General features: G+C 44.3%; 1 protein-coding gene and 1 pseudogene across 1 annotated transcript; both read left to right on the forward strand.

The window, feature by feature from the left end:
* The first annotated feature begins 5,330 nt into the window (after nucleotides 1–5,330).
* On the forward strand, nucleotides 5,331–8,063 carry LOC145350231 (C-X-C chemokine receptor type 2-like; annotated as a pseudogene).
* Nucleotides 8,064–11,175: 3,112 nt separating this feature from the next.
* On the forward strand, nucleotides 11,176–20,224 carry LOC145349788 (C-X-C chemokine receptor type 2-like). The gene is made up of 2 exons (XM_080198333.1): nucleotides 11,176–11,432; nucleotides 18,215–20,224. Exon 2 carries the CDS (start codon nucleotides 18,217–18,219, stop codon nucleotides 19,306–19,308), a length of 1,092 nt encoding a protein of 363 aa, XP_080054459.1. The 5' UTR covers nucleotides 11,176–11,432; nucleotides 18,215–18,216; the 3' UTR covers nucleotides 19,309–20,224.
* Nucleotides 20,225–22,497: the final 2,273 nt, after the last annotated feature.

Here is a 22,497-nt window from a genome sequence, read left to right on the forward strand (position 1 = left end):
AGAGTGCAGAGAAGGTTCACGAGGATGTTGCCGGGACTTGAGAAGCTGAGTTACAGAGAGAGATTGAATAGATTAGGATTTTATTCCCTGGAGCGTAGAATAATGAGGGGAGATTTGATAGGGGTGTATAAGATTTTGATGGGGATAGATAGAGTGAATGCAAGCAGGCTTTTTCCACTGAGGCTAGGGGAGAAAAAAACCAGAGGGCATGGGTTAAGGGTGAAAGGAGAAAAGTTTAAAGGGAATATTGGGGGGGCTTCTTCACACAGAGAGTGGTGGGAGTGTGGAATGAGCTGCCGGATAAAGTGGTAAATGCGGGGTCACTTTTAACATTTAAGAAAAACTTGGATGGGTTCATGGATGAGAGGGGTGTGGCGGGATATGGTTCAAGTGCAAGTCAGTGGGACTAGGCAAAAAATGGTTCGGCACAGACAAGAACGGCCAAAAGGCCTGTATTGAGCTGTAATTTTCTATGGTTTTATGGTTCTAAGTCACTGCATTCAGTCTTCTTCCAGTTGAGTATCTTTGTCTTTGATTGTTCCTTGTCATTTTTCAGAACTATTTTAAACCTAGTAAAGTTTATTTATTAGTCACAAGTAAGGCTTACATTAACACGGCAATGAAGTTATTGTGAAATTCCCCAAACACCAGTGCCTGTTTGAGTCGATGCATGCAACCAGCACGTCTTTCAGACTGGAGGAAACTGGAGCACCTGGAGGAAAACCGCACAGATCTAGGGAGAATGTGCAAACTTCACGTAGACAGTGACCCAAACCAGGAATGAAGCCCGAGTCCCTGGAGCTGTGAGGCAAGTGTGCTAACCACTGTGGCACCGTGTTGCCCACCTAGTGATAATATATTTGCTATTTCCTCAATGCAATATGCTCCATTTGCCCCATTTCATTCCCAATAAAAAGATATAGAATACCTACAGAGCAGAAGGAGACCATTCAGCCCATTGAGTCTGCACCAACCGTCCGACAAGAGAATCTTATCCATGTGCTATCCCTGTAACTCCACGTGTTTATCCTGCTATTCCCCCGAACTCACAAATCTTGGACCAATCCACCTACCCTGAACATCTTTGGACTGTGGGAGGAAACCAGAGCATGGGAAGAAAATCTACACAATCATGGGGAGAACATGCAAACTCAACACAGCCAGCCAAGGCTAGAAATTGAACCCAGGTCCCTGGTGCTGTGAGACAGCAGTGCTAATTATTGGACCACTGTGCCTCAATCTCCACTGTATTAATACATTAAAAAGAACTACTTTCTTCTTCAATAGAGGGATACGTACATGTCAAGAAATATCTTCTGCACACATTTCAGGATTCCTCCACCTCTTTTCCCCATATGCTGTTGTTCCCTGATTATTTATGGGTAATTTATGTACCCCATTATTAATAATCTAATGCCCTCCCTCTATGACAATAAATATTTCCATATTTCTTTGATTTTATGCTCTGAAATTTCTTTGTCCTTAGTTTCCTTATCTTGTTCCCACTATTGGTGCCTATTGCAAGGGAGAAATGAGAGGTGTGAGGATGTGAAGGAAAGATCTTGGTGCCAAAGTTAGGCACATTAAATCATTATTTTACACTTAGACACAGCCCAGTCATCTAGTCAAGTATAATGCTGCAGGACAGTTGCTGTGGTGAAGGAAAGGGTGTTGGATGTGCATTTAAGCAGGTTTTTATATTTTATGTATGTGTGATTGCTCTGAAATGAACTGAATAGCCATAGTACCAGTTGCTAAGTTAGAGCCACTCAACAAAAATAGTTTTCTTAGGTATTATGTTTGAGAAACTGTTGAAAGAAGTGATTGCAAAATAATCATTTATATTTGTTTCCATTTTATGTCAGTATTCTAACCAATTGCTTATTTAAACAATATGGCTCAGAATACATTTTATAAGACATGTTTATCACATGGTCACAAACTGTATGCTTTTCGGGTTAGTGCACGAATTGTTAACATTTGGAGGCGAAGCTATCTGTAGCTAACACCTGTCTGTGAGAACATGGGCGTCAGTTAGAGATATATATGCTTTCAACTCCAGGAACTTTGAGATAATGGGCGTGTAAACTGCAACAAGGTTTATCAAAATCATGTGAACGAATGTAATTCAAAAGATATAAAACGTGTAAAAGGAAGGGAATCATATGGAAAGTTGAGTTCTAACGTGTGTAACTTTGTCCTTTGTGATTTTGATGCTTGGTCGTGAGTATGTAACATTTAACTTTTAATAAACTACAATTTTGGCATGAAGAAATAGTGTTCCAAAAATATATTTTATTTGTATAAGTGTATCTTTAAAAGGGTGAAGAGGGTGGAAGAATCCACTGTTGAAAGGATGAGTGTGTTAACTGGATATTTGGGCTCAATTTGTGTGACTTCTTTTAGCACCTTTCTCTATGCCTGGTGGCAGGTTGCTTCCCTCTGGGCAGTGTGATTGACATTCTTACAGAAAGTAAAACACTGCAGATTTGGCTCTCCAACAGTTTCTGATTGATGTAGCAGGCTGGTTAGGTGGATTGCAGACCAGAGAGTTTATAACTCCTGCCAGCAATGCTTGGCAATTTTCCTTGGAGAGGTTTTACACTTTTTGCCTGACTGTAGCCTTCCCTTGCTGTCCTCTTGTTTCACATGACATTTGACTGATCACGATGCTGTCAAAAACAATCAAAGTAATGATAATGTTTCATGAGGAACAGTTGAGAATTCTGGGTCTGTACTCGTTGGGAGTTTAGAAGGATGAGGGGGGGATCATCTTGAAACTTACTGGATACTGTGTGAGGCCTGGATTGATTGGGTGTGGAGAGGATGTTTCCATTAGTAGGAAAAACTGGAGCCACAGGGCACAACCTCAGGCTGAAGGGACGACCCTTTAAAACAGAGATGAAGAGGAATTTCTTCAGCCAGAGAGTGGTGGAACTGTGGAACTCTTTGCCGCAGAAGGCTGCGGAGGCCAGGTCATTGAGTGTCTTTAAGACAAAAATAGATAGGTTCTTTATCAGTAAGGGATTAGCCGTTGTGGGGGAGAAGGCAGGAGAATGGAGGTGAGGAATAAAAATCAGCCATGATTGAATGACGGAGCAGACTTGAAGGGACGAATGACCTAATTCCACTCCTCTGTCTTATGGTCTTATAATGAGACAGGCATTGAGGTAAATTCAGAGAAAAATGAGAGGGAGCCAGTTTTTGAATTAATTGCTTGTTTCTCAGCTTGCTGTTGAAGAGTGCAGAAGAACAACTCGTAAAGAAATTGCAGAGAATTTTCTAGAGGCCCAATTGTTTCCACTTGTTTTCCACAAGTTTTACATCAATGTATCAATCAATGATGCAAATAAACATACACAGGAAACTTCAGTGAATCTTCCACCTAATGTGCAACAGCAGCGCAAATCATAAACAAAGAACAACTCAGCCGGGAAACAGGCCCTTCGGCCCAACGAGCCCGCGCCGCCATCTTAACAAAGCATTTTCCTACACCTACCTTGACCGTGTGTATGCGTGTGGTACCCCCATTGGAAACCAGATTCAGGGTAGAATAATTTAGGGACAATTTATTACACCAATCAGCCTAAGGGCATGTCTTTGGGGTGTGGGAGGAAACCGGAGCACCCGGAGGAAACCCACGTAACCACAGGGAGAATGCGCAAACTCCCACAGACACTGGCCCAAATCCATGTATCTGCACAGCTAGCGGTGATAGTCACTGAGCTGTTGTGGTGCCCATCTGCTGGTCCAGTTTTAAGCACACACAACGACGCGAAGTACTAGGCCACTCTTGAAACATCCAAGAGTAGCCCACGCATGACCCACCGTGTGCATGCCCCTCTCTAGACAACAAGGTGGACCGACACACCTGCGGAGTAATAGAGTCATGTTGAGGAAATTGTTGGACATAACCGATCTCAACTGATTTGATATGAACTTGCAATAAATAAATAATCTTGCTCAGTGACTGATGCTGATTCACTTTATCCTATCCCTTGAAATTTTTTTTTTATTCATTCGTGGGACATTGGTGTCACTGGCTGGCTAGCATTTATTGCCCATCCCTCGTTGTCCTTGAGAACAAAGAACAATGAACAAAGATCAAAGAAAATTACAGCTCAGGAACAGGCCCTTCCCCCTCCAAGCCTGCACCGACCATGTTACCCGACTGTACTAAAACCCCGGTCTCTTCCGGGGACCATATCCCTCTAATTCCATCCTATTCATGTACTTGTTAAGATGCCCCTTAAAAGTCACTACCATATCTGCTTACACTACCTTCCCCAGCAATGAGTTCCAGGCACCCACTACTCTGTGTAAAAAAAAAATCTGCCTCGTACATCTCCTTTAAACCTTGCCACTCGCACCTTAAAGATGTGCCCTGTAGTAATTGACTCTTCCACACTGGGAAAAAGCTTCTGACTATCCGCTCTGTCTGTGCCTCTCATAATCTTGTAAACTTCTATCAGTTCACCCGTCAACCTCCATACTTCCAGTGAGAACAAACCAAGTTTCTCCAGCCTGTCCTCATAGCTAATGCTCTCCATACCAGGCAACATCCTGGTAAATCTTTTCTGAACCCTCTCCAAAGCCTCCATCTTTCTGGTAGTATGGCGACCAGAATTGAACACTATATTCCAAGTGTGGCCTAACTAAGGTTCTACAAAGCTGAATATGACTTGCCAATTTTTAAACCCAATGCCCCAGCTTTTCTCCACCTTTGGTGTGGTTATGGTAGTAGATGCTGCTCTGTTGCTATCCTCCTATGGTTATACCCATGTATGTGGAACTTGGCTGTCATTCAGCCTCAGCCGGGATCTTGGTTTCATGTCATACTTTATGTAACCTCCACCATTTGGCCAGGGTTTGCAAAATCCTACTAACAGTCCTGGCTTGAGACAATTCACACCTCTTTAACCTGTGATTATCCCTCTCTCCACTCACACTGTCTGTACCTGTAAAGACTTGATTACCTGTAAAGACTCGCATTCCAACCATTATCTTGCAATTGTGTTGTTGTCTATGTGTGCCATGTTTCTGAAACCTACTTTCCATTTACCTGATGAAGGAACAGTGCTCCAAAAGCTCATGTTTCTAAATAAACCTGTTGGACTTTAACCTGGTGTTGTGAGACTATTTAATTAGTCAAATAGGGCAAATCCAAACTTGATCATTGCATTCTTTTCCAAATACTCACCAACAATACTTAGGATTGTGGATTTAAAGAGCTTGCAATAAGTCCTCACTGACATATCCGCTCTGAATTTCTTCAAAACTATTCACATTTAACTTGGCTTTATTCTCAACTGATTTTTTTTCTTTCGGGAATGGACAACCTGATCAGTGAGTTAATAAATCAGTACGATTGGTTTGGAAATGACACCAGTGAAGATTATTATTACCCTTACAACTACAGTGAAGAATATCCTTCCTTTGATGCCGACACAAGCCCCTGTACCATTGTGATTGGTGGCAATTGGATCAACACGGCACTGGCTTTTGTTTATAGCCTGGTGTGCTTCCTCGCTGTTACAGGGAACACGATTGTAATGGTTGTCATACTTTCCAATCGACGCAAAATAATATTCACAGATGTCTACCTGCTCCATCTGGCAGTGGCCGATCTGCTTTTTGCCGTGACTTTGCCTTTTTGGGCAGTGGATGCCATATCTGGCTGGGTGTTTGGTGATGCCATGGGTAAGAATATCAGCTTGTTACAGGAAATTAACGTTTACAGTGGGATTTTGCTACTGGCTTGTATCAGTGTCAATCGTTATCTATCCATTGTCTACTCTACCCAGACTCACAAACAGAAAAGACCATTTCTAAACAAGTTGGTTTGTATTGTCCTTTGGGTGCTGGCCGTTGCTCTATCATTACCCACTCTGTACAAAGGCGAATACATGCCACACTCTTCCAATAGAAAGATGTGTTATGAGATATTCAGTACTGAATCGGCTGAAACATGGAGAGTAACCACCAGGTTTGTGCGGCACATTATTGGGTTTCTCATCCCGCTGGCTGTCATGATTTTCTGCTACAGCATGGCAGTTCAGAAACTGTGTCAGACAAAGGGATTCCAGAAGCAGAACATAAGAACATAAGAAATAGGAGCAGGAGTAGGCCAACTAGCCCTTCGAGCCTGCCCCGCCATTCAATAAGATCATGGCTGATCTGTCGTGGCTCAGTTCCACATTCCCACCCTCTCCCCATAACCCTTAATCCCCTCTCCTATCAAAAACCCATCAACCCGTGTCTTAAAAATATTTAGCGAGGCAGCCTCCACCACTTCAACGGCAGAGAATTCCAGAGATTCACCACCCTTTGAGTGAAGAAGTTCCTCCTCAACTCTGTTCTAAACTGCCCCCCCTTTATCTTGAGGCTATGCCCCCTAGTCCTACTATCCTTTCTGAGCGGGAAGAGTCTCTCCACCTCTATCCTATCCATCCCATTCATCATCTTATACGTCTCAATGAGATCTCCCCTCATTCTTCTAAACTCTAACGAGTACAAGCCTAATCTATTCAGCCTCTCCTCATAGCTCAACCCCCTCAACTCCGGCATCAGCCTAGTAAACCTCCTCTGCACTCCCTCCAAGGCTAAAATATCCTTGCGTAAGTACGGCGCCCAAAACTGCACACAGTATTCCAGCTGCAGCCTCACCAATGCCCTATACAGCCGCAGCAAGACCTCCCTACTTTTATATTCAATCCCCCTCGCGATGAAGGCCAGCATCCCATTCGCCTTCCTGACCACCTGCTGCACCTGCAAGCTGGGTTTTTGCGACTCATGCACAAGGACCCCGAGGTCCCTCTGCACCATCGCCTGCTGCAGTTTTTCTCCACGTAAGTAATAGTCCTTCCTACCATTATTCTTACCAAAGTGGACCACCTCGCACTTGCCAACATTAAATTCCATTTGCCATTTCCTGGCCCATTCGCCCAGCCTATCTAGATCCTTCTGTAGACTCTCCCCACCCTCCGCACAATTTGCCTTTCCACCAATTTTGGTGTCATCAGCAAATTTCGACACCCTACACTCGGTTCCCTCCTCCAGATCATCTATATAAATGGTAAAAAGCTGAGGCCCCAGCACCGACCCCTGGGGCACTCCACTAGTCACCATCCGCCAATCCGAATAGCACCCATTGACCCCCACTCTCTGCCTCCTATTTGACAACCAGTCCTCTATCCACGCTAACACCCTACCCCCAACTCCATGCCCCCTGACCTTCTGCAATAACCTCTTGTGAGGTACCTTGTCAAACGCCTTCTGAAAATCAAGAAAGACCACATCCACCGTCTCTCCTCTATCCACCGCCCTAGACACATCCTCATAGAACTCCAGTAAATTTGTCAGACACGACTTCCCTTTAAGGAAACCGTGCTGCGTCTGCTCTATCAAGCAGTTCCCCTCAAGATGCCTCGCTATTTCCTCCTTGATGACGGATTCTAACATTTTACCTACAACAGACGTTAAACTAACAGGCCTATAATTCCCCACCTTTTGCCTGGCACCCTTCTTAAACAACGGCGTAACATTAGCCATTTTCCAATCTTCCGGCACTTCCCCGGAATCCAGCGACGCCTGGAAAATAACCACCAAGGCATCCACTATCACCTCCGCCATTTCTTTCAGGACCCTCGGATGCATTCCATCCGGTCCTGGGGACTTGTCCACAATCAGCCCCTCCAGTCTGTCGAGCAAAGCCATGAAAGTGATCATAGCAGTGGTGCTGGCTTTTCTCATTTGTTGGCTCCCACACAATATTACTGTGTTCATCGACACACTAATGAGGAGCGGGTTCATTGCCAAGACTTGTGATAGGCCGAATCATATTGACAGAGCTCTATTTGGAACCCAAAGCTTGGGATTCCTGCATTGCTGCATCAACCCGATCTTATATGCATTCATTGGGGTGAAATTCAGAAACAACCTGCTCAAACTCTTGGCTTCAAAAGGAATCATTAAAAGGAATCATTAAACAAAGTGGAAGGCCACATTTTAAGAGATCTGTGTCCTCTTCTTCCGAATCAGGATTGATTTCAAACACTATATAGAATCTTTGCAACAGAGGTACTCTGATCAATCAATGAGATTGCAAACAAAATAAATAAAAATGAATGAACAGAGCTGTTGCAGAACTAAATGATTGAGTAAGTGTTAGGTATGAACAGAATGAAGTAGCTTTACCCTGATGGTTCTTTGTGTTTTTATCCAATACAAATTGGTCAGAAATAAGCCAAGGTTTTTCCATTGTAGGAGCTGTACACCAATCTCCACGGTATTATTTGTTTGCCTTCTGATTATTTTCCTTCGATTTCTGTATTATCCACCGCAAATTGTTGACACGGGTTATTTGCTTAACAGTTTCTACTCTGAAACATGGAATGTCATGGCACAGAATGAGGCCCTTTGGCCTATTTTGTCTGTTCTTCCTCTTTGAAAGAATAATTCAGTACACCCAAATTATCTTCTTTTTAAATCCCTCCCATTGTCCATTTACTTTTTTTATCTGCTATTTCCTGTTTTAAATCAACCTATGTCAAATCCTTATCCAACTCACTGTATTTAGTCTCCTTCCAGTTGAGTATCTTTGTCTTTGATTGTTCCTTGGCATTTTTCAGAACTATTTCAAACCTAGTAAAGTGAAAGTAATGTTTATTCATTAGTCACAAGTAAGGCTTACATTAATACTGCAAAGAAGTTATTGTGAAATTCCCCAAACACCGGTGCCTGTTTGAGTCAATGCATGTAACCAGCACGTCCTTCAGACTGTGGAGGAAACTGGAGCACCCAGAGGAAAGCCGCACAGATATAGGGAGAATGTGCAAACTTCACACAGACAGCGACCCAAACTGGAAATTGAACCTGAGTCCCTGGAGCTGTGAGGCAAGCGTGCTAACCACTGTGGCACCGTGTTGCCCACCTAGTGATAATATATTTGCTATTTCCTCAATGCAATACCCTCCATTTGCCCCATTTTATTCCCAATAAAAAGATACAGAATACCTACAGAGCAGAAGGAGACCATTCAGCTCATTAAGTCTGCACCAACTGTCCGACAGAGAATCTTATCCATGTGCTATCCCAGTAATTCCACGTATTTATCCTGCTATTCCCCTAACTCACAAATCTTGGGCCAATCCACCTACCCTGAACATCTTTGGACTGTGGGAGGAAACCAGAGCACGGGACGAAAACCTACACAGTCATGGGGAGAACATGCAAACTCCACACAGCCAGCCAAGGCTAGAATTGAACCCAAGTCCTTGGAGCTGTGGGACAGCACTACTAATTATTGGACTACTGTGCCTCAATCTCCACTGTATTAAGACATTAAAAAGAATTACTTTCTCCTTCAATAGGAGGGATACGTACATGTCAAGAAATATCTTCTGTACACATTTCAACATTCCTCCACCTCTTTTCCTCATATGCTGTTGTTCCCTGATCTATCTTTGGGTAATTTATGCCCTCCCTCAATGACAATAAATATTTCCATATTTCTTTGATTTTATGCTCTGAAATTTCTTTGTTCTTAGTTCCTTTATCTTGTTCCTACTATCGGTGCCTATTACGAGGGAGAAATGAGAGGTGTGAGGATGTGAAGGAAAGATCTTGGTGCCAAAGTCAGGCACATTAAATCATTATTTTACACTTAGACACAGCCCAGTCATCTAGTCAAGTATAATGCTGCAGGACAGTTGCTGTGGCAAAGGAAAGGGTGTTGGATGTGCGTTAAAGCAGGTTTTTATATTTTATGTATGTGTGATTGCTTTGAAATGAACCGAATAGCCATAGTACCAGTTGCTAAGTTAGAGCCACTCAACAAAAATAGTTTTCTTAGGTGTTATGTTTGAGAAACTGTTGAAAAAAGTGTTTGCAAAATAATCATTTATATATATATATGGAGTTGGGGGTAGGGTGTTAGTGTGGATAGAGGATTGGTTGTCAAATAGGAGGCAGAGAGTGGGGGTCAACGGGTGCTATTCGGATGGGCGGATGGTGACTAGTGGAGTGCCCCAGGGGTCGGTGCTGGGGCCTCAGCTTTTTACCATTTATATAGATGATCTGGAGGAGGGAACCGAGTGTAGAGTGTCGAAATTTGCTGATAACACCAAGATTGGGGGAACGGCAAATTGTGCGGAGGGTGTGGAGAGTCCACAGAAGGATCGAGATAGGCTGGGCGAATGGGCCAGGAAATGGCAAATGGAATTTAATGTTGGCAAGTGTGAGGTGGTCCACTTTGGTAGGAAGAATGGTAGGAAGGACTATTACTTATGGGGCGAAAAACTGCAGCAGGCGATGGTGCAGAGGGACCTCGGGGTCCTTGTGCATGAGTCGCAAAAACCCAGCTTGCAGGTGCAGCAGGTGATCAGGAAGGCGAATGGGATGCTGGCCTTCATAGCGAAGGGGATTGAATATAAAAGTAGGGAGGTCTTGCTGCAGCTGTATAGGGCATCAGTGAGGCCGCAGCTGGAGTACTGCATGCAGTTTTGGGCGCCGCACCTGCGCAAAGATATTTTGGCCTTGGAGGGAGTGCAGAGGAGGCTTACTAGGCTGATACCGGAGTTGAGGGGGTTGAGCTATGAGGAGAGGCTGAATAAACTGGGCTTGTACTCGTTAGAGTTTAGAAGAATGAGGGGAGATCTCATTGAGACGTATAAGATGATGAATGGGATGGATAGGATAGAGGTGGAAAGACTCTTCCCGCTCAAAAAAGACAGTAGGACTAGGGGGCACAGCCTCAAGATAAAAGGGGGGCAGTTTAGAACGGAGTTGAGGAGGAACTTCTTCACTCAAAGGGTGGTGAATCTCTGGAATTCTCTGCCCATTGAAGTGGTGGAGGCTGCCTCGCTAAATATTTTTAAGACGCGGGTTGATGGGTTTTTGATAGGAGAGGGGATTAAGGGTTATGAGGAGAGGGCGGGAAAGTGGAACTGAGCAGCGACAGATCAGCCATGATCTTATTGAATGGTGGGGCAGGCTCGAAGGGCTGGATGGCCTACTCCTGCTCCTATTTCTTATGTTCTTATGTTTTTATTTGTTTCCATTTTATGTCAGTATTCTAACCAATAGCTTATTTAAACAATATGGCTCAGAATACATTTTATAAGACACGTTTATCACATGGTCACAAACTGTATGCTTTTCGGGTTAGTGCACAAATTGTTAACATTTGGAGCCGAAGCTATCTGTAGCTAACACCTGTCTGTGAGAACGTGGACATCAGTTAGAGATATATATGCTTTCAACTCCAGGAACTTTGAGATAATGGGCGTGTAAACTGCAACAAGGTTTATCAAAATCATGTGAACGAATGTAATTCAAAAGATATAAAACATGTAAAAGGAAGGGAATCAAATGGAAAGTTGAGTTCTAACGTGTGTAACTTTGTCCTTTGTGATTTTGATGCTTGGTCGTGAGTATGTAACATTTAACTTTTTAATAAACTGCAATTTTGGCATGAAGCAATAGTGTTCCAAAAATATATTTTACTTGTGTAAGTGCATCTTTAAAAGGGTGAAGAGGGTGAAAGAGTCCACTGTTGAAAGGATGAGTGTGTTAACTGGATATTTGGGCTCAATTTGTGTGACTTCTTTTAGCACCTTTCTCTATGCCTGGTGGCAGGTCGCTTCCCTCTGGGCAGTGTGATTGACATTCTTACAGAAAGTAAAACACTGCAGATTTGGCTCTCCAACAGTTTCTGATTGATGTAGCAAGCTGGTTAGGTGGATTGCAGACCAGAGAGTTTATAACTCCTGCCAGCAATGCTTGGCAATTTTCCTTGGAGAGGTTTTACACTTTTTGCCTGACTGTAGCCTTCCCTTGCTGTCCTCTTGTTTCACATGACATTTGACTGATCACGATGCTGTCAAAAACAATCAAAGTAATGATAATGTTTCATGAGGAACAGTTGAGAATTCTGGGTCTGTACTCGTTGGGAGTTTAGAAGGATGAGGGAGGGATCATCTCGAAACTTACTGGATACTGTGTGAGGCCTGGATTGAGTGGGCGTGGAGAGGATGTTTCCATTAGTAGGAAAAACTGGAGCCACAGGGCACAACCTCAGGCTGAAGGGACGATCCGTTAAAACAGATGAAGAGGAATTTCTTCAGCCAGAGAGTAGTGAAACTGTGGAAATCTTTGCCGCAGAAGGCTGTGGAGGCCAGGTCATTGAGCGTCTTTAAGGCAAAAATAGATAGGTTCTTGATCAGTAAAGGATCAGGGGCTATGGGGAAAATGCAGGAGAATGGGGATGAGGAAAAATAATCAGTCTGATTGGTGGAGCAGACTTGAAGGGACGAATGGCCTCATTCTGCTCCTTTGTCTTATGATCAGACAGGCATTGAGGTAAATTCAGAGAAAAATGAAAGAAGGAGCCAGGTTTTGAATTAATTGCTTGTTTCTCAGCTCGCTGTTGAAGAGTTCGATGTTGTGGCCATTTCAGAGACATGGATAGAGCAGGGACAGGAATGGTTGTTGCAGGTTCCGGGGTTCAGATGTTTCAGTCAGAGCAGACAAGGTGGTAGAAGAGGGGGAGGCGTGGCATTGTTAGTCAAGGACAGTATTACGGTGGCAGAAAGGATGTTTGATGTGGATCTGTCTATTGATGTAGTATGGGCTGAGATTAGAAACGGGAAAGGAGAGGTCACCCTGCTGGGAGTTTTTTATAGGCCTCCAAAAAGTTCCAGAGATGTAGAGGAAAGGATTGTAAAGATGATCCTGGATAGGTGCGAAAGTAACAGGGTAGTTGTTATGGGGGACTTTAACTTTACAAATATCGATTGGAAAAGCTATAGTTCAAGCACGTTAGAGGGGTCAGTTTTTGTCCAATGTGTGCAGGAAGGTTTCATGACACAGTATGTAGATAGGCCAACAAGAGGTGAAGCTACATTGGATTTGGTACTGGGTAATGAACCAGACCAGGTGTTAGACTTGGAGGTAGGTGAGCACTTTGGTGATAGTGACCACAATTCGGTTACATTTACCTTAGTGATGGAAAGGGATAGGTATATACGGAAGGGCAGAAGTTATAGCTGGGGGAGAGGAAATTATGAGGCTATTAGGCGAGATTTAGGATCCATAGGTTGGAGTAGGAAACTGCAGGGGCTGGGAACAACTGAAATGTGGAGCATATTCAAGGAGCAGCTACTGCGAGTCCTTGATAAATACGTACCTGTCAGGCAGGGGGGAAGTGGTCAAGCGAGGGAACTGTGGTGTTCTAAGGAAGTTGAATCTCTGAAGAGGAAGAAGGAGGCTTATGTAAAAATGAGACATGAAGAACATAAGAACATAAGAAATAGGAGCAGGAGTGGGCCATCTACCGAGTAGGATGGTGGAGGCAGGAACGTTGGACTCGTTTAAGGTTCAGTTAGATAGACACGAGTGAAATGAGGATGGAGGGTTATGGTAGGGGCTATTAAATAAGGTTAGAACCTCGGGAGACACCGGAAAAGCAGACTTGTAAGATTAACGTTTTTGTCTTTTTATTCTGCAGGTGGAGGTCCACCTTGTTGTCAAACGAGGGGCATGCACACGGTGGGTCGTGCGTGGGCTGCTCTTGGAGGTTCCGGGAGTGGCCTAGTACTTCATGTCGGTGTGCTTGATCCTGGACCGGTAGACGGGCGCCGCAACAGCTCGGTGACTAGCACTGCTTGCTGTACAGATACATGGATTTGGGCCTGTGTCTGTGGGAGTTTATGCATTCTCCCTGTGGTTGCGTGGGTTTCCTCTGGGCGCTCCGGTTTCCTCCCACACCCCAAAGATGTGCTCTTAGGCTGATTGGTTTTACCAAATTGGCACTATTCTCCCCTGAATCTGGCTAAGTTAGGGGTTCCATTCGTAGACACGCAGGGTAGAATAGGTGTAGGGTGATGTGGCGGCGCGGACTCGTTGGGCCGAAGGGCCTGTTTCCCGTGCTGGGTTGTTCTTTGTTCTTTGTATCTAGCCCCTCGAGCCTGCCCCGCCATTCAATAAGATCATGGCTGATCTGAAGTGGATCAGTTCCACTTTCCCGCTTTCTCCCCATAACCCTTAATTCCCTCGTCTATCAAAAACCTATCTACTCGTGACTTAAATATATTTAGCGAGGTAGCCTCCACCACTTCAACGGGCAGAGAATTCCAGAGATTCACCACCCTTTGAGTGAAGAAGTTCCTCCTCAACTCCGATCTAAACTGCGCCCCCCCCCCTTATCTTGAGGCTGTGCCCTCGAGTCCTGCTATCCTTCCTAAGCTGGAAGAATCGCTCTACCTCTACCTTATCCATCCCCTTCATTATCTTATACGTCTCTATAAGATCCCCCCTCATCCTTCTAAACTCCAACGAGTACAGACCCAGTCTAATTAGACTCTCTTCATAGTCCAACCCCCTCATCTCCGGTATCAGCCTAGTGAACCTCCTCTGCACTCCCTCCAAGGCCAATATATCCTTCCTCAAGTGCGGCGACCAAAACTGCACACAGTACTCCAGCTGCATCCTCACCAGTACCCTGTACAGTTGCAGCAAGACTTCCCTACTTTTATATTCTATCCCCCTCGCTATAAAGGCCAACATTCCATTCGCCTTCTTGATCACCTGCTGCACCTGCAGACTGGGTTTTTGCGACTCATGCACAAGGACCCCCAGGTCCCTCTGCACCGTAGCATGTTGCAGCTTTTCGCCTTTTAAAGGCTCAGTTAGGGCACTGAAGAGTTGTAAATTAGCCAGGAAGGAGCTAAAGGAGTGTTAAGAAGAGCTAGAAGAGGACATGAGAAGACTTTGGCGGATAAGATGAAGGAAAACCCTAAAGCTTTCTATAGGTATGTCAAGAATAAAACATTGGTTAGGGCAAGATTAGGGCCAGTCAGAGACAGGAGTGGGAAGTTGTGCGTGGAGCCTGAAGAGATAGGAGAGGCACTAAATGAATATTTTTCGTCAGTATTCACGCAGGAAAAAGTCAATGTAGTCGGGGAGAATACTGAGATACAGGCTTTTAGACTAGACGGGATTGAGGTACATAAGGAGGAGGTGTTAGCAATTCTTGAGAGTATGAAAATAGATAAGTCCCCTGGGCCAGATGGGATTTACCCTAGGATTCTCTGGGAGGCTAGGGAGGAGATTGCAGAGCCTTTGGCTTTGATCTTCATGTCGTCATTGGCTACAGGTAAAGTGCTGGAAGACTGGACAATAGCAAATGTTGTCCCCTTGTTCAAGAAGGGGAGTAGAGACCATTCTGGGACTTAAAGACCGGTGACCCTTACTTCTGTTGTGGGCAAAGTTTTGGAAAGAATTATAAGGGATAGGATTTATAATCATCTAGAGAGAAATAAATTGATTATGGATAGTCAACACGGATTTGTGCAGGGTAGGTCGTGCCTCACAAACCTTATCGAGTTTTTTGAAAAGGTGACCAGAGAGGTGGATAAGGGTAAGGCAGTTGATGTGGTATATATGGATTTTAGCAAAGCATTTGAAAAGGTTCCCCATGGTAGGCTACTGCAGAAAATACGGATGCATGGAATTGAGGGTGATTTAGCAGTTTGGATCAGGCATTGGCTAGCTGATAGAAGACAGAGGGTGGTGGTTGATGGGAAATATTCAACCTGGAGTTCAGTTACAAGTGGTGTACCTCAAGGATCTGTTTTGGGGCCACTGCTGTTTGTCATTTTTATAAATGACCTAGACGAGGGTGTAAAAGGATGGGTCAGTAAATTTGCTGACGACACTAAAGTCGGAAGAGTCATAGACAGTGAGGATGGATGTTACAGTTTGCAGAGGGACACAGATAAGCTGCAGAGCTGGGCTGAGAGGTGGCAAATGGAGTTTAATACGGAAAAGCGTGAGGTGATTCACTTTGGTAAGACTAACAGGAGTACAGAATATAGTGCTAATGGAAGGACTCTTGCTGGTGTTGATGAGCAGAGAGATCTCGGGGTACATGTGCATAGCTCCCTGAAAGTTGGCACCCAGGTTGATAAGGTTGTTAGGAAGGCATACAGTGTGTTAGCTTTTATTGGTAGAGGGATTGAATTTCAGAGCCGTGAGGTCATGTTGCAACTGTACAAAACTCTGGTGTGGCCACACTTGGAGTATTGCGTACAGTTCTGGTCGCCGCATTATAAGAAGGATGTGGAGGCATTGGAAAGGGTGCAGAGGAGGTTTACCAGGATGTTGCCTGGTATGGTGGGAAGGTCTTATGAGGAAAGGCTGAGGAACTTGAGGTTATTTTCGTTAGAAAGAAGAAGGTTAAGAGGTGACCTAATTGAGGCATACAAGATGATCAGAGGGTTAGATAGGGTGGATAGTGAGGGCCTTTTTCCTCGGATGGTGATGGCTAACATGAGGGGACATAGCTTTAAATTAAGGCGTGGTAATTATAGGACGGATGTCAGAGGTAGGTTCTTTACTCAGAGGGTAGTAAAGGCGTGGAATGCCCTGCCTGCAGCAGTTGTGGACTCACCTACTTTAAGGGCATTCAAATGGTCAGTGGATAGGCTTATGGGTAACATTGGAATAGTTTAGGTTAGAGGGTCATTAGATTGGGTCCACTGGTCGGCGCAACATCGAGGACCGAACGGCCTGTACCGTGCTGTAATGTTCTATGTTCTATGTGAGAGTGCAGAGGAACAACTCGTAAAGAAATTGCAGAGGAACTTTCTAGAGGCCCAACTGTTTCCACTTGTTTTCCACAAGTTTTACATCAATATATCAATCAATGATGCAAATAAACATACACAGGAAACTTCAGTGAATCTTCCATCTAATGTGCAACAGCAGTGCAAATCATGTTGAGGAAATTGTTGGACACAACCGATCTCAACTGATTTGATATGAACTTGCAATAAATAAATAATCTTGCTCACTGACTGATTCTGATTCACTTTATCCTATCCCTTGAAGTATATATTTTTTTATTCATTAGTGGGACATTGGTGTCGCTGGCTGGCTAGCATTTATTGCCCATCCCTTGTTGTCCTTGAGAACAAAGAACAAAGATCAAAAAAAATTACAGCACAGGAACATTTCCTTCACCTTCCAAGCCTGCACCGACCATGCTGCCCGACTGAACTAAAACCCCCTACCCTTCCGGGGACCATATCCCTCAATTCCCATCCTATTCATGTACTTGTCAAGATGCCCCTTAAAAGTCACTACTGTATCCACTTCCATTACCTTCCCCAGCAATGAGCTCCAGGCACCCACTACTCTCTGTGTAAAATATCTGCCTCATACATCTCCTTTAAATTTTGCCCCTCGCACCTTAAAGATGTGCCCTGTAGTAATTGACTCTTCCACACTGGAAAAGGCTTCTGACTATTCACTCCGAGCATGCCTCTCATAATCTTGTAGACTTCTATCAGGTCACCCGTCAACCTCCGTCGTTCCTGTGAGAACAAACCAACTTTCTCCAATCTCTCCTCATAGTTAATGCCCTCCATACCAGGCAACATCCTGGTAAATCTTTTCTGTACCCTCTCCAAAGCCTCTACATCCTTCTGGTAGTATGGTGACCAGAATTGAACACTATATTCCAAGTGCGGCTTAGCTAAGGTTCCATAAAGTTGAATATGACTTGCCAGTTTTTAAACCCAATGCCCCAGCTTTTCTCCATCTTGGTGTGGTTATGGTGGTAGATGCCTCTCTGTTGCTATATCAGCTATCCTATGGTTATACCCATGTATGTGGAACTTGGCTGTCATTCAGCCTCAAACAGGATCTTGGTTTCATGTCACTCTTTGTGTAACCTCCACCATTTGGGCTGGGTTTGCAAAGTCCTACTAACAGTCCTGGCTTGAGACAATTCACACCTCTTTAACCTGTGATTATCCCTCTCTCCACTCACACTGTCTGTACCTGTAAAGACTTGATTACCTGTAAAGACTTGCATTCCAACCATTATCTTGCAATTGTGTTGTTGTCTATGTGTGCCATGTTTCTGAAACCTACCTTTCCACCTACTTGATGAAAGAGCAGTGTTCCGAAAGCTCGTGTTTCTAAATAAACCTGTTGGACTTTAACCTGGTGTTGTGAGACTATTTAATTAGTCAAATAGGGCAAATCCAAACTTAATCATTGCATTCCTTTCTAAATACTCACCAACAATATTTAAGATTGTGGATTTAAAGAGATTGCAATAAGTCCTCACTGACATATCCGCTCTGAATTTCTTCAAAACTATTCACATTTAACTTGGCTTTATTCTCAACTGATCTTTTTCTTTCAGGAATGGACAACCTGATCAGTGAGTTAATAAATCAGTACGATTCGTTTGGAAATGACACCAGTGAAGATTATTATTACCTTTTCAACTACACCGAAGATAATCCTCTCTTTGATGCCGACACAAGCCCCTGTACCCCTGTGATTGTTGGCAATTGGATCAACATGGCACTGGCTGTTGTTTATAGCCTGGTGTGCTTCCTCGCTGTTACAGGGAACATGATTGTAATGGTTGTCATACTTTTCAATCGACGCGCAATAACATTCACAGATATCTACCTGCTTCATCTGGCAGTTTCCGATCTGCTTTTTGCTGTGACTTTGCCTTTTTGGGCAGTGGATGCCATATCTGGCTGGGTGTTTGGTGATGCCATGTGTAAGATCATCAGCTTGTTACAGGAAGTTAACTTTTACAGTGGGATACTGTTACTGGCTTGTATCAGTGTTGATTGCTGTCTGTCCATTGTCCACTCTACACAGATATGTGGGTGGAAGAAATTATTTTTAACTAAGCTGGCCTGTATTGCTGTCTGGTTCGTGGCCATTCTTCTGTCTTTACCAAATATCTACAAAGGCATATATACTCCACCTAGGTCCAGCATAACAATCTGTACGGAAATATTCAGTGGCAAATCGGCTGAAACATGGACAGCAATCACCAAGTTTTGGTGGAAGTTAATTGGGTTCCTCATGCCACTTGCTATCATGATCTTCTGCTACAGTCTGATGATCTGGAAACTGTGTCAGACAAAGAGATTCTGGAAACAGAAAGCCATGAAAGTCATCATAGCAGTGGTGCTGGCTTTTCTCATCTGTTGGCTGCCGTACAATATTACTGTGCTCATCGACATGCTAATGAGGAACAAACTCATTGACGAAACTTGTGACAGGCAGAATCATATTGACAGAGCTCTGTCTGCAACTCAAACCTTGGGATTTTTGCACAGCTGCATTAATCCAATCCTATATGCATTCATCAGGGTAAATTTCAGGAGGAATGTGATTAATCTCTTGGCAACAAAAAGAATTATTAAACAAAGTAAAGAGTCCAACTTGAGGAGGTCTATCATATCCTCCTCTGACCCTGGACTCACTTAACCCAATCAATAGTCTAAACCTAAAAGGCAGAAGTTTCAGGTGAGAGGGGGGAGATAGTAGAGGATCTAGAGGGACAATGTTTTCACACAGAGGTGGTGAGGGTCTAGAACAAGCTGCCAGAGGTAGTAGTAGAGGTGGGTACAATTTTCTCTTTTAAAAAGCATTTAGACAGTTACATGGGTAAATGGGTATAGAGGGATATAGGCCAAATGTGGGCAATTAGGACCAGCTTAGTGGTTAAGAGAAAAGGGAGGCATGGACAAGTTGGGTCGAAGGGCCTGTTTCTGTGCTGTAAACCTCTATTACTCTATAAGATGCCAAATAATTGATAAAGGGATGTGGATTTTCTGAAGGCTTTTGAAAAAATCCTCTACAGATGGTTGGCTAGCAAAATTAAAGAACATGGGATGTCAGATAATACACTGGTATGATTAAGAATTGGTTAGTAAACAGAAAACAGAGAGCAGGAATAAATGGCTCATTCTTACATTGGTAGGCTGTAACTAGTGGGTACACAAAGATAAGTGTACGGGGCCCCAGCCATTCACAATATGGTCTTTTTCAATCTGGAAATCATGGCATGACGTAAGTAGGATGCTTATTGGGATTTTAGGAGAGAACTTGTTGACATCTCCATAGCCAAAATATAAAAATGGGAACTGAGGTGCAGTTGTACTCTGTCACACTAGAATCAGTAACATTACAATAGTCTCAATACCGCTTGACAGGAAGAAACAGCAATGATAGTGTTTGATTGTTTGCTGTTTATTTACACTGGACGGTGCTCATATGGTTAAACACAGTAAGAAGTCTCTCAACACCAGTCTCACAACGTCAGGTAAGCCAGTGACTTACCTGACGAAGGAGCAGCGCTCCGAAAGCCAGTGGCTTTTGCTACCAAATAAACCTGTTGGACTTTAACCTGGTGTTGTGAGACTTCTTACTGTGTTTACATAAGAACATAAGAAATAGGAGCAGGAGTAGGCCAACTAGCCCTTCGAGCCTGCCCCGCCATTCAATAAGATCATGGCTGATCTGTCGTGGCTCAGTTCCACTTTCCCGCCCTCTCCCCATAACCCTTAATCCCCTCTCTTATCAAAAACCCATCAACCCGCTTCTTAAAAATATTTAGCGAGGCAGCCTCCACCACTTCAACGGGCAGAGAATTCCAGAGATTCACCACCCTTTGAGTGAAGAAGTTCCTCCTCAACTCCGTTCTAAACCGCCCCCTCTTTATCTTGAGGCTGTGCCCCCTAGTCCTACTGTCTTTTTTGAGCGGGAAGAGTCTCTCCACCTCTATCCTATCCATCCCATTCATCATCTTATACGTCTCAGTGAGATCTCCCCTCATTCTTCTAAACTCGAACGAGTACAAGCCTAGTTTATTCAGCCTCTCCTCATAGCTCAACCCCCTCAACTCCGGTATCAGCCTAGTAAGCCTCCTCTGCACTCCCTCCAAGGCCAAAATATCTTTGCGCAGGTGCGGCACCCAAAACTGCACACAGTACTCCAGCTGCGGCCTCACCAATGCCCTATACAGCTGCAGCAAGACCTCCCTACTTTTATATTCAATCCCCCTCGCTATGAAGGCCAGCATCCCATTTGCCTTCCTGACCACCTGCTGCACCTGCAAGCTGGGTTTTTGAGACTCATGCACAAGGACCCCGAGGTCCCTCTGCACCGTCGCCTGCTGCAGTTTTTCGCCACGTAAGTAATAGCCCTTCCTACCATTATTCCTACCAAAGTGGACCACCTCGCACTTGCCAACATTAAATTCCATTTGCCATTTCCTGGCCCATTCGCCCATCCTATCTAGATCCTTCTGCAGACTCTCCACACCCTCCGCACAATTTGCCGTTCCCCCAATCTTGGTGTCATCAGCAAATTTTGACACCCTACACTCGGTTCCCTCCTCCAGATCATCTATATAAATGGTAAAAAGCTGAGGCCCCAGCACCGACCCCTGGGGCACTCCAGTAGTCACCATCCGCCAATCCGAATAGCACCCATTGACCCCCACTCTCTGCCTCCTATTTGACAACCAATCCTCTATCCACGCTAACACCCTACCCCCAACTCCATGTCCCTCGACCTTCTGCAATAACCTCTTGTGAGGTACTTTGTCAAACGCCTTCTGAAAATCCAGAAAGACCACATCCACTGGCTCTCCTCTATCCACCGCCCTAGACACATCCTCATAGAACTCCAGTAAATTTGTCAGACACGACTTCCCTTTAATGAAACCGTGCTGCGTCTGCTCTATCAAGCAATTCCCTTCAAGATGCCTCGCAATTTCCTCCTTAATGACGGATTCTAACATTTTACCTACAACAGACGTTAAACTAACCGGCCTATAATTCCCCGCCTTTTGCCTGGCACCCTTCTTAAACAATGGCGTAACATTAGCCGTTTTCCAATCCTCCGGCACTTCCCCGGAATCCAGCGATGTCTGGAAAATAACCACCAAGGCATCCACTATCAACTCCGCCATTTCTTTCAGAACACTCGGATGCATTCCATCCGGTCCTGGGGACTTGTCCACAATCAGCCCCTCCAGTCTGTCGAGCACCGCCCCTCTAGTAACAGTAATGTCATTAAGACCCTCCAGTCCTACCACCTTTCCATCTCTAACACCCGGCAAATTATTCACATCCTCCTCCGTGAAGACAGAAACAAAAAAGTTATTCAATACCTTAGCCATATCCCCATCCCCTACCACTAGGTCCCCTTTCTCATCCTCTAAAGGACCAACGTTCACCCTAGCCAGCCTCTTCCTTTTTATATATTTATAAAATCTCTTGCTATCCTTTTTTATATTAAGCGCTGGCGGTCCGCCGCGAGGCGAGCTACCGCCTGTCCCAGCCCTACCCCTATCAACTGTGTTTACCCGAGCCCAACATCGGCATCTCCACATCATGATGTTCATATGGATGACAGATGAGAATTACTTTGGGCTTTTGATTTGTCCTGTTTATGATGGCCAATCAAACGTCCATCAACATTTACACATTCAATTATTCAGAGTATGATGATGGGTTTAATTTTACCCCATGGCCATTCCCCCCTTGAGGAAATCAGCAGGAATAAAGGAAGAAAACTAATAGAACAAGCACCAGAGTTAGTTCCATGGCAAACACATTCTTAATGTGGAAGATTTAATTTTTGTCCAAATACTACCAGCTATTCATA

This window comes from Carcharhinus amblyrhynchos, chromosome 11 (assembly GCF_965287045.1).
Source record: "Carcharhinus amblyrhynchos chromosome 11, sCarAmb.v2.hapA, whole genome shotgun sequence".
Taxonomy (NCBI): Eukaryota; Metazoa; Chordata; class Chondrichthyes; order Carcharhiniformes; family Carcharhinidae; genus Carcharhinus; species Carcharhinus amblyrhynchos.